The sequence below is a fragment of the Misgurnus anguillicaudatus genome, chromosome 18 (genome assembly GCF_027580225.2).
Source record: "Misgurnus anguillicaudatus chromosome 18, ASM2758022v2, whole genome shotgun sequence".
Classification (NCBI taxonomy): Eukaryota; Metazoa; Chordata; class Actinopteri; order Cypriniformes; family Cobitidae; genus Misgurnus; species Misgurnus anguillicaudatus.
In genome coordinates this window covers 34,990,212-35,001,173 of record NC_073354.2, presented here as the reverse complement: position 1 = coordinate 35,001,173, position 10,962 = coordinate 34,990,212, and the positions used below count along the sequence as shown (strand labels likewise).

At 39.1% G+C, this 10,962-nt stretch overlaps 1 protein-coding gene across 1 annotated transcript; it reads left to right on the top strand.

The window, feature by feature from the left end:
- The first annotated feature begins 4,889 nt into the window (after nucleotides 1–4,889).
- Nucleotides 4,890–5,918, top strand: LOC129429350 (trace amine-associated receptor 3-like). The gene has a single exon (XM_055185957.2). It carries the CDS (start codon nucleotides 4,899–4,901, stop codon nucleotides 5,916–5,918), a length of 1,020 nt encoding a protein of 339 aa, XP_055041932.2. The 5' UTR covers nucleotides 4,890–4,898.
- The last annotated feature ends 5,044 nt before the right edge of the window (nucleotides 5,919–10,962 follow it).

Sequence of the window (10,962 nt, the reverse complement as noted above, 5' to 3'; positions counted from 1 at the left end):
GCAGGCCTCATTTGCCTCAGTTAAGGTCAGTGTTCATGATTCCACCATAAAAGTGGTAAAAATGGTCTGCCTGGCAGATTTCCTAAACGAAAACCGCTGCTGAGAAAAAAATAAAACAAAGGCTTGTCTCAGTTTTGCCAGAAAACATCTTGATGATCCCCAAGAGTTTTTTAACTTTTTGAAAGGTGTGTGTCCATTTTGTCTGCCGTAAAAGTAACACCAAATTTCAGAAAAAGAACATCATATTAACAGTAAAATATGTTGGTGGTAATGTGATGGTCTGGGGCTGTTTTGCCACTTTAGGACCTTGAAGACTTGCTGTGATAAATGAACTGTCTACCAAAAAGTCCTGAAGATCAATGTCCAGCCATCTGTTCGTGACCTCAAGCTTAAGCGAACTTGGTTTCTGCAGCAAGTCACTGACCCAAAACAATCCAGCAAGTCCACCTCTGAATGGCTGAAGAAAAATAAAATGATGACTTTGGAGTGGCCTAGTCCTCAATCCTATTAAGACTCTCATATCCACTTATATCTGTGGATTTAATCATGCACATACTCTGACATTGAATGAATACAGTTTCTGATAATCCATGACTGAGTAAATATTGTGAAGCTGGTAGTGTTGATTTGAGGTAATAAATTACTTAGAATAAAGTTTAACATTTTAAAGTAGTTTCACATGCTAAAGTTTATTTATGAATAAATATTTTGCTAATTTGACACTACTGCAAACATAGAGTAAATATTTGATACAGTCTAAAAAAACAAAGCAGCCTGCAGGTCTGTAATGATCTCAATGAGAACATCATACATATTAAATCAGTTTTATAATAAACAGGAGTTTAACAACACAATGAACAAAAACTGTCAAACAATGTTAGATCTAAGATGTATTTTTATGTGTTATGATTCTCCAACAATCTGCTATTTTACTCACTGGAAAAAAGCCTTTTAAGATATTCTCTTCAAGTATTTCTAATAGTTTAAAGCTAAATATGGTAGAATAAGGCCAGATGATGGCTTATATATGATTCTGACATATCAGGTGTTTGCATCCATAAATCCCAGACTGCTGTGGTCTGATAACTGCACCATAATAAAGAAAAAGTAAACACACTGTAAAACCAGTTTTAAATGGTACAAAAGGTCAACTTTTATTTAATTGATTCCAAGGTTATTTAATACATTTGAATGCATTTAGGGTTGAACACTAAGATCCTCCATGCTCAAACAAACAGGGTTTATCTGATGCAAGATGTGACAGCAAATCTGTGACACCTGGATAAGTGACTGTCAACAATCAGAGGTGAAGACCTTTGAGAGGTAAATGTTGTTAAAAGTAAGAAATTATAATAAGACTCCAGGGTGCTGCTGTGCCTTTTTGTGATAAACACAGACATTGCATCATAACTAAACATAAGTGTGTGTGTGTGTGTGTGTGTGTGTGTGTGTGTGTGTGTGTGTGTGTGTGTGTGTATAAAATATTCATTTACAAACTGTATATGAAATGTAGTTATAAAGGGTCTCCATAAGTCTGTAGGGTTCTGTGCATTTAAAATGGAGAGAGGTTCAATTGAAAAAAAAGTATTCATTATGTTACATTAAGTCATTTGGACGATAAGTGGAGGATAAATAACATAGCAAGCGGTTACAATACTGTCCTGCAGCTTTTCTTCATCTAAAAATATTTAAACATTTTATTTTTTAAAACAATACTATACATTTTAGCTTTTAAATGTGGTATTAAAAATTAAATTTTATTCTTGGGTGGCCCTGCAGAACCAATAATGCAGAGTTGTGCGTTCAAATCTCAAGCGCTTGTGTTAGAAATTTCATATTTTTCAGCAGATTCATAAGCCCCTTGAATCTCTCAGTAAACATTTGTAAGTTCCACATTCCATCCAACATGACTGACTTCCTGTTGGGTGGAGTCAAACACAACTTTGTAAACTTGACTCTACAGGTGTTTCTCAAATGTGAGGATGCGTCCTAGAAAGGCAGCATATCTCAGCTGCCTTGTCATCATCATGCATTGTCGAAGGACATCTCAATTTGAAGGGTGCTGTTTTTATGTGTGCCTCTGCCACGGGTCAGGTATAATATTAGCAGCATATTATACTAATTTAAAATGAATGTGAATTTGCCAAACAGAACCAGGAGCACCCAAACTATCTCACGTGTGTTATTCCTAGTCATTTGTAAATAAAAGTTATTTGTATCTAAATCTCCTGGTTCCCTCATCTTCTTTGAACAGGCTACATGACAGATTACAGGACCCAAAAATGAATGTTCCAGAGGACTTCAGGCTCCTTTTCCTCAAACAGAGTGGACACCTCTGGAGCGTTATAGAAAGAAGTTTGTGGACCTCATAGACATGGTGAGCTGGGGCGACGCCAAGCTTAATACGTGCTTTTGTTTGGGACTGGATAATCCTTGGCTTCTCCTTGTTACACACAAGCTTGTTCGTTTACTCCTGATGGATTTTCTAAATGTAATCCTCCAATTTTCTGGCTCTAATTTTGAAGTCCAGATTGCTGAGGATTTAATTAGTAATCATCCAGTCCCAACCTGAAAACCTGTCCAGTGCTCCATCTCACCTTAAGACTGTCCCTGTGTCCTCCACCTATCCTGATTGTTTCAAGTGCCATGCTCGTGCAACGGATAAGCACAAGTGCCATGTTTGGTCACCAGATTGACTCAAGTGCCTCACTCACTCACCAGATTGTCATGAGTGCCACACTCACTTACCTCATTGTCGCAAGTGCCATGTTCGCTCACCTGTACGTCACGAGTGCGACACTAACTCTCCTAGTCTCTGTGAGGTGTGCACTTGTTCTCCTCAATCCAGCTAAGGGGTACACTCACCCTTCTGAACTCTGCCCAACACTCTTACATCTCCATTAACTATGCCAAGAGCTCCTACCCTACCCTGAACTCTACTCAGAACTGGAGCTAGAAGGTAGTTGTGACGGCCGCAATAGGGCTGGCCTTAGGGTGTGTCTAGGCCACACACACCTCCCATATGAGACTGAACACTGCCCGAGCTCCCCTGAATACACTCCCCTGAGCTTCTCCAAGAAAATTTTGGGGTGCTATTCCCCTACGGCTGTCTATATAACCTCTTTGCCTTTTCTCAAGCTTCCTGCTCTGCCGGCTTCTCTGTGGCTTCTGGTGTGGGCTGCACCCCTGTAACTTCTAGTGTGGGCTGCACAGCCTCAGCTTACTGAACTGCCTGCACCTAACTGGGCCTCGGTGTGGGATGCAATGCCTTGGCCTCCTGAATTACCTGCACCTCCCTGCGTGGGTGGGTTGCATAACCCTGGGTGCCATGCACACCATCCTGGAGTCCTCCTGTCCTTCATGCACCCCCCCCCCCATAGTTTCTGTATATATATAGTTGTTTTGGTATGAGGTTGTGCCTTCTGCAAGGGGTAATACTGTCAGAATCCCAGTCTGTCTGTCTGTAATGTTCCTCTGTTTTCCCCTGTGGCTGTCCCGTATTGTTTATTGTCATGCAGTGTGGTGTTTTTCCTAATAATTTGTAAATAAAAGTTATTTGTATTTGAATCTCCTGGTTCATTTGTCTCCTTCAAACACGCTATAGACCCCTTCAAGGTTTCTAAACATTGAATGACTATTGGGTGCGCGCGCAGCATGGGGTCAAACTGTTCATAGGCTTTCTAGTTTAATCTAACAGGGCTGAAAATTATGACTTACCTGAAATGAAGTGAGCACTACAAACAGAAGCCTCTTTGATCTTTGCATTGTCCCAGTCTGCACGTTTAATTGCTTGCAGCCACAGATGTTGTATTTTTTTTGTTTTTGAGATTCTGCAGGAATCCCGAAAAACTTAACGGCAGGTGCAATTTTCACAGCCCACGACGCAAGTAGGCATTTTTGACGATACCGAATAATACGCAACTCAATCTGCTGTAATGCCTTTTCTGACCCCGACATGCACAGTGGGAACCGCCTGTGACGTGAACTGTGAAGGGGTCTATGTGACTGGTGGTAGGTTAATTTTCGTTGACACTCTCCTGTCAATCAATTTTAAATGCACATTTTAGTTGTTACTTTGGTGTCATCAATTTGGATGCAAGGCTAACAGGGTTTTTTTTCTGTCTGACTGGTAAGTGCGGAGCTGCAGACGATGTCGTTTACATTCGGTCCAGTCATGTTTAAAAAAAATGGCACTAGTTTAGGTCAGACTAGGATATAATTTTCTAGGGGCTTATCTAGGATTGGGTTCAGGTAAAAAACTATTTGGGTTACTTCGGGATGGGTAATTTTTTTTTCTGGACTCGAGAAGACTTCTAACCCCAGCTGTCAATTGGGCAAAAGTACACCTTTGTACCTAAAGATTCAATTAGGTTTTTTAAACCTCAGAGGTACATAATAGTACCTTAAAAGTAAGTATTGGTACCAAATGTATACATATTTGTATCTAATGGTACATATTTGGACCTTTTAAAAGCATACCGCCTCAGTGACCATTTTTTCTAACAGTGCACTCCATTAACCTTTAATTCAAGACATACAGTTAATTTTTTTTTTAGTCTCATGAGTCACAATGTTTGTGTTTCAGTTAGTTACGTATACAGCTGGGGAGGGGTTAAGACCTGACCTGTATATATGAACATATCTGAGCTATATCAAGTTTATTTGAGAAGTTAGATTGAATAGACATGTATTGTATTTTTGTTTCTTTATATATTTGCCTTAACCATGTGGTAACATCTAAAATGGTTTTGTTTAAACTGGGTTATAATTAGTTGCCTGTTTACATTTACAAAGGAAGTCCTCTAAGTCGAGATGTCTTTCAATGAGACGGTTTACAGTTTGGTCAATACTTGCGTGTCTTTTAACTTTTACAACTGATGTATCGAATTGTGGATGGAATGTCTTCTAATGAGACTGAGAATATTCTCCTGTGTTATCCTTTACATCCAGACTCTTGTCCTCGAGCTCATCGTCTCACTGTTGTTAAAGTGGCAATGTACGCTTTCATTTCACTCATGATCTTCATGACAGTTTTTGGGAATCTGCTGATCATCATCTCCATCTCTCACTTCAAACAGCTTCAGTCTCCAACTCATCTGATCGTTCAGTCATTGGCTGTGTGTGACTGTCTGCTGGGTTCACTGGTGATGCCCTACAGTATGGTGCGATCTGTCGAGGGCTGCTGGTTTTTGGGAGATTTTATTTGTAAAGTTTATTCTAGCTTGGACATGACCTTTTGTATCTCTTCTTTAATACATCTTAGTTTAATATCTATTGATAGATACTGGGCCATTTGTGACCCTCTGAAGTACAAAATGAGGATCACAAACAACACTGTGACTGTATGCATCACCTTTACATGGATCTTTTCATTTGTGTACAGCTTTAGCATTGTGTTTTCAGGGGTGTGTGCTGTTGGTCTGGAAGCTTATATATTACAAATATCTTGTTTTGGTGGTTGTGGGGTGTTTTTAAACAAAGAATGGGCACTAACTGGTGTAATCTTGACATATATTATTCCAGGGACTATAATGAGCTCTCTGTATATCATCATATTTAATGTTGTGAAAAAACACGCAAAGGTTTTGTCAGAGAAAGTGTCTGTGACCACCACAGGTGTTAACAGTCAAAGCTCTGCACACAGAGAAAGAAAAGCAGCTAAAACTCTGGCTCTTGTTATGGGAGTTTTCTTTATCTGCTGGCTGCCATTTTCTATTACCATTGCTGTTTACCCTTTCCTTAATTTTGGGACTCCAACTGTTGTTTTTGAGGCTCTAGTTTGGTTTGCATATTTTAACTCAACTTGTAATCCTTTGATCTATGGATTTTTTTATCCTCGCTTTCAGAAGGCCTTTAAGACTCTCATATTCACTTATATCTGTGGATTCAATCATTCACATACTCTGACATTTGAATGAATACAGTTTCTGTAGATAAATAATAACCTATGACTGAATAAATACTGTGAAGCTGGTAGTGTTGATTACAGAGATATTTACTTGATCATTTTTATTTTATTATTGATATATTTTTGTTTATTTTACATTATTGAAACACACACTAAATATTTAAGTTTAAAAAAGCCAGGGCTGTAATGATCTCAGTGGGACTATCATACATATGTGGTCAAACAACACAGTAAGCAAAAAGTGCCAGAGAGTTTTAGATCTAAAATGTATGTTGCAAATGCTTTTAACTTGTTTTTATGTCCTGACCTCAATATACTGTATGCTTTGTGAAGTGAGAAAAAATTATGTTTAATATAAAAGTATTCAGACGAAATTACAACTGTTTAATCATACATGATTAAAGTCATGAATTTTAATCGTAGTGAAGGTTACTTACTGGAAGAAAGTTTTTCAAGATTTCTTTTCACACTATTCAGCTTCATAACCACGACCAAGCCTATTAACAACCAAACTTTTTTATTTTTCAGTAAGCAAGACATGCATTTAAGTGGACCTTTAGGACATGTTGAACAGTATGTGAATTACTGTTTCTAATTGGCGGCCACAATGGCCACATCCATGTGATTAGCCACTATGACCAAACATACAGTTTAAGTTTGACGCAGATCACTTGATGGACACAAAAGATATGAGACACCAGGGTTTTTCCTAGCTCAAAATGAGGTGGACAATCCTGATGCACACATACTGTACGTGTGTGTACTGTAGCTCAACCACATTTACATGCAACATATTTTTTGTGTTATTAATCAAATTATTAAAGAAAATCACTAATATTAACTTTTTATTTTATAACACATTAAATTAATTAAAAACAACATAGCAGCAGTGTTCATTTACAGTTAACAAACAGCAACAAAATTAAATGTAACTTTTGAGTTGTCTTTGGTGATGTCATATCCTGATCAGTGTGTGCAGTTCAGCATAAGGTCTTACATGCCCAAACCTGCGAGCTCTGTTTTCAACACCTGGCACAACTATTTGGTTACCATTTGACTTTAGTATTTAAGTCATGAAGGATGATAAAGGCAAGAGTTTCGCTTTCAGAACAAATCCATGACACCCATGGCCATAACTAAAAGATGTTTTCACGATAAAGATGAAGAAGGGCAATTGTACTGTATGTGATTAAGTCGTGTCAGCTTTGCTTGCCTAAAGTTATACCATTCGAAATATCCGTGTAATTTCGGGTTTTCTGAGAAGACACATTACAAAGAAACCTGTCAAGAGCCGGAGGCTGCACAACATTTCATTAAGGCAGCTGCCTCCAAAATCTCATTAGAGGAAAACACTTTATTGTTCCCTTTCTCGCCATGACAACAGTTTTCGAGATATCAAAAATCCATTTGCAATTTAGAATCTTGAATGTTTTGCCATGTTGGCCAAATTTGGTGACAGTCATATAAAACCTCTAAGTGGAGTACTTAAAGGGACACTCCCCCTTTTTTTAAATATGCTAATTTTCCAGCTTCCCTTGAGTTAAACATTTTATTTATATCATTTTGGAATCCATTCAGCTGATCTCTGGGTCTGGCTGTACCACTTTTAGCATAGCTTAGCATAATCCATTGAATCTGATTAGACCATTAGCATCACGCTAAAAATAACCAAAGAGTTTTAATATCTTTTCTATTTAAAACTTGACTCTTCTGTAGTTACATCATTAAGACCAACAGAAAATTAAAAGTTGCGATTTTCTAGGCCGATATTGTCATGATTTCGGTCTTACCGGCTGCCTTGTCTTTGTTTCCTTATGTGTTGTGTTTTGACAGCTCCACACGTGCGCGCCTCCCACCTGGTGTTCTCATTATCGCTGACTCTTCTCACCGGCGTCACACACCTGAATTTTATTTTTTGCCCATTCCGGTTTGATTTAAATTCCCCTCGAAAAAATGGAACAAGTTGAAGAGAGACTGGCTGAAGAAGTCCATCTGTATGATACAACTTCTTTGCATTATAAAGATGCGCAGATGGCCAGTAATTCTTGGTAAGAAATCGCTGGCAATATGGGGTTGGAGAAGAATGAATGCTTGAAACGATGGAAGAACATGCAAGATAAATTCGTTCGACTTCGCAAAAAGCTAAACAGTGCCAGGAGCAGCGACCCAGGAGGAAAGAAAGTTCCAGCACTTTCCATTTTTCTCTCTTGGCTGGAACCGCATGTAAAACATCGGCAAACCAAAAGTAACTACGACAAACATGAGATAAATATAACTTTCATGCTTATAGTTTTTTTGAGTTGCATAAAAGCGTGTCTAGTAGAGATGATCGTAAGCTAGCTTACTAGCCAACGAGCTAGTTGGTTTGTTTGTTTGTTTGTTTGCTTGCTTGCATGACCCGAATGGTATTGTTCTTTATTTGGTACGAAAACGTGCTCATGAAATTGTTTATGTGTTTTATTGTAACCTCGTACAATTTTTTACAGTGCAAATTAGAACGAAGTTGTGGCCAGCTCACACGCCGACGAGACGCAGACAGAGGACATGCCAGCAGAGAAGACGCAAACGCAGTCAATTGCAACGTCCTCCAGCCCGTCCTGCCCGCCATTTCCCCTTTTCACAAGCCCGAAATCTACACAAAAGAGAAAGAGGAGAGAACTGAATGAGGACTTGTCCAAGCAGCTGGAGTTGCTGGAGGCCCGTCGTTGTGAACTCCAGAACAAACTTTACAAGAAACCGACGAATACTGTCAGTTTGGAGAAACTGTTGCGGACCACAGGCCATGTTCGATATCTATAAACTATTATTCGAGAAACAGCAACAGAAATAAACTGTGCTGCCACATTTAATTGTGTGCACTTTTTTCATTACACAAGTTTCATTTTTATTGTATTGCCTTTTAATGTCTATATATGTATATTCCATACTTAAAACAGCAACAGAAATAAACTGTGCTGCCACTTTTAATTGTGTGCACAAACTTCCAGGGCATTAATTACCTTAGAGCAGTGTTCTTCATTCCCAATCCTGGAGAGCAGGTGCCCTGCAGAGTTTAACTCCAAACTTAATCAAACACACCTGCAAGCTAATCAATGTCTTCATGATCACTAGAAAATCACAGGTAGGTGTGTTTTATTAAGGTTGGAGCTAAACTCTGCAGGACACCGGCTCTCCAGTGTTGGGAGTGAAGAACTCTGCCTTAGAGAACCTTGTCTTAGGTCGTCTGAAGGACCTCAGGCAGATGGTACTTTTCAAGCATACTGGTAAGTTTACATACATTATGTACAAGGCTGGTAAGTTTCAAGTTTATTGTCATTGTAAAAATACAGTGTATTAAAACAACTAAATTCAAAGTGCCACTCTCGATCAGTACTTAAAAAGATAATAGTAATAAAAAGTAAATAATAAATGAATAAATTATCTAACAGAGAACAAAATCAACAATCAACAATCCCTCCTCATCCCTCCCAAACAATACAAACTCATACTCGCTCCCTCCCAGTCACATAAAATAGCAGCAACCATCATTACAAAGGCTTACAATTGTACAAAGTGCAATAGGTTACGGTGGGGGATGAGTTGTGGTAGGAGAAGGCCATTTAGCACAGGATAATTGTTTGTTCACAGAGCGTATAGCCCAGGGAAAAAAACTGTTAGTTAGTCTGGTTGTTCGTGCTGTCAATGACCTATAGCACCTACCAGAGGGAAGCAGATTAAACAAATGATGAGCAGGATTAGCAATGTCCTTGAGTATAGATTTGGTTCTATTGACACAGTGGGAATTGGCAAGCTCCTCCGGGGATGGGCAGGGTACAGCATAAATTTTTTTGGGCTGTGCCTATGATCCTCTGCAGTGCCTTCCTGTTCGCCGCAGGACATCCAGCATACCATACTGTAATGCAAAAGGTGAGTACACTTTCAATGGTTGACCGGTAAAAAGACTCCAGCAGTTATCTGTTCAAGGTTATTTTCCCTGAGGATCCTCAGGAAATATAATCGTTGCTGGGCTTTTTCAGAGATGTGTGTTCCTAGAAATTTAAAGGAGGAAACCCTTTCCACACAGACGCCATTCAGGTAGAGTGGGGCGTGAGTAGTGCTGTTCCATTTGAAGTCTATGATGATTTCTTTGGTTTTTGATGTATTCAACTGTAGGTTGTTAGATGAACACCATGTTGACATTTGCTGTACCTCATCTCCGTACTCTGTTTCATCTCTTCCTGAAATGAGACCGACCACCGTGGTGTCATCCTCAAATTTTATGATGAGATTAGAGGGGTGGGAGGAGGAGCAATCAGATGTATATAGTGTATACAAGAGTGGGCTCAACACACATCCTTGGGGGGATCCAGTGCTGAGTGTGAGGGGAGAGGAGAGGTGGTGACCAAGTCTCACTTGTTGCGATCTGTTGGAGAGGAAATCTTTGATCCAAGCACAGGTGGAGGGAGGAAAGTTTAAGCTCAATAGCTTTTCCATTAAAATGTCTGTGATTATTGTATTAAATGCGGCCACACACAGCGCAACACACAAAACCGTCTAAGGAAGACAAAGTTTCAAAGCATTTGTCACTATTCTCCAATTAGTTTTTTACAGACTGACAACGGTGTAAATTGTCTTTATAAAGTAATGGTAATCAATTCCACATTCCATGGTGGTTTTCTTTAGTGGTGTGGATGTGTGATCATTGATTTTGCCTTGTACAGTGTTATTTTGTTTGGTCCGTGACTGAATGATGTGTATTTACCAAAATTGTACAAGGTAAATCAGTCATGTAGCTATGGGTGGGCTGTCAGCTAGGTGACCTATAAAATAAATCATATTGTTTTTAACTCTTGTTTGCTATTATGATAAGGAATAAGTTAATTGTGTAAATAGTATTGCAATAAATAGTGCATTTTCGAACAGTGTATTTCCTCCTCACCCCCCCCACACACACACACATCATGGAACTGGACACCTGGTTTAAGGCTGACATGCACGGATAAATGAGAGCTTTATTACAGCTTTCTGGTGCACACTTTAACATCACCGTTGAGGATTCTGAACATTAGGTGTTT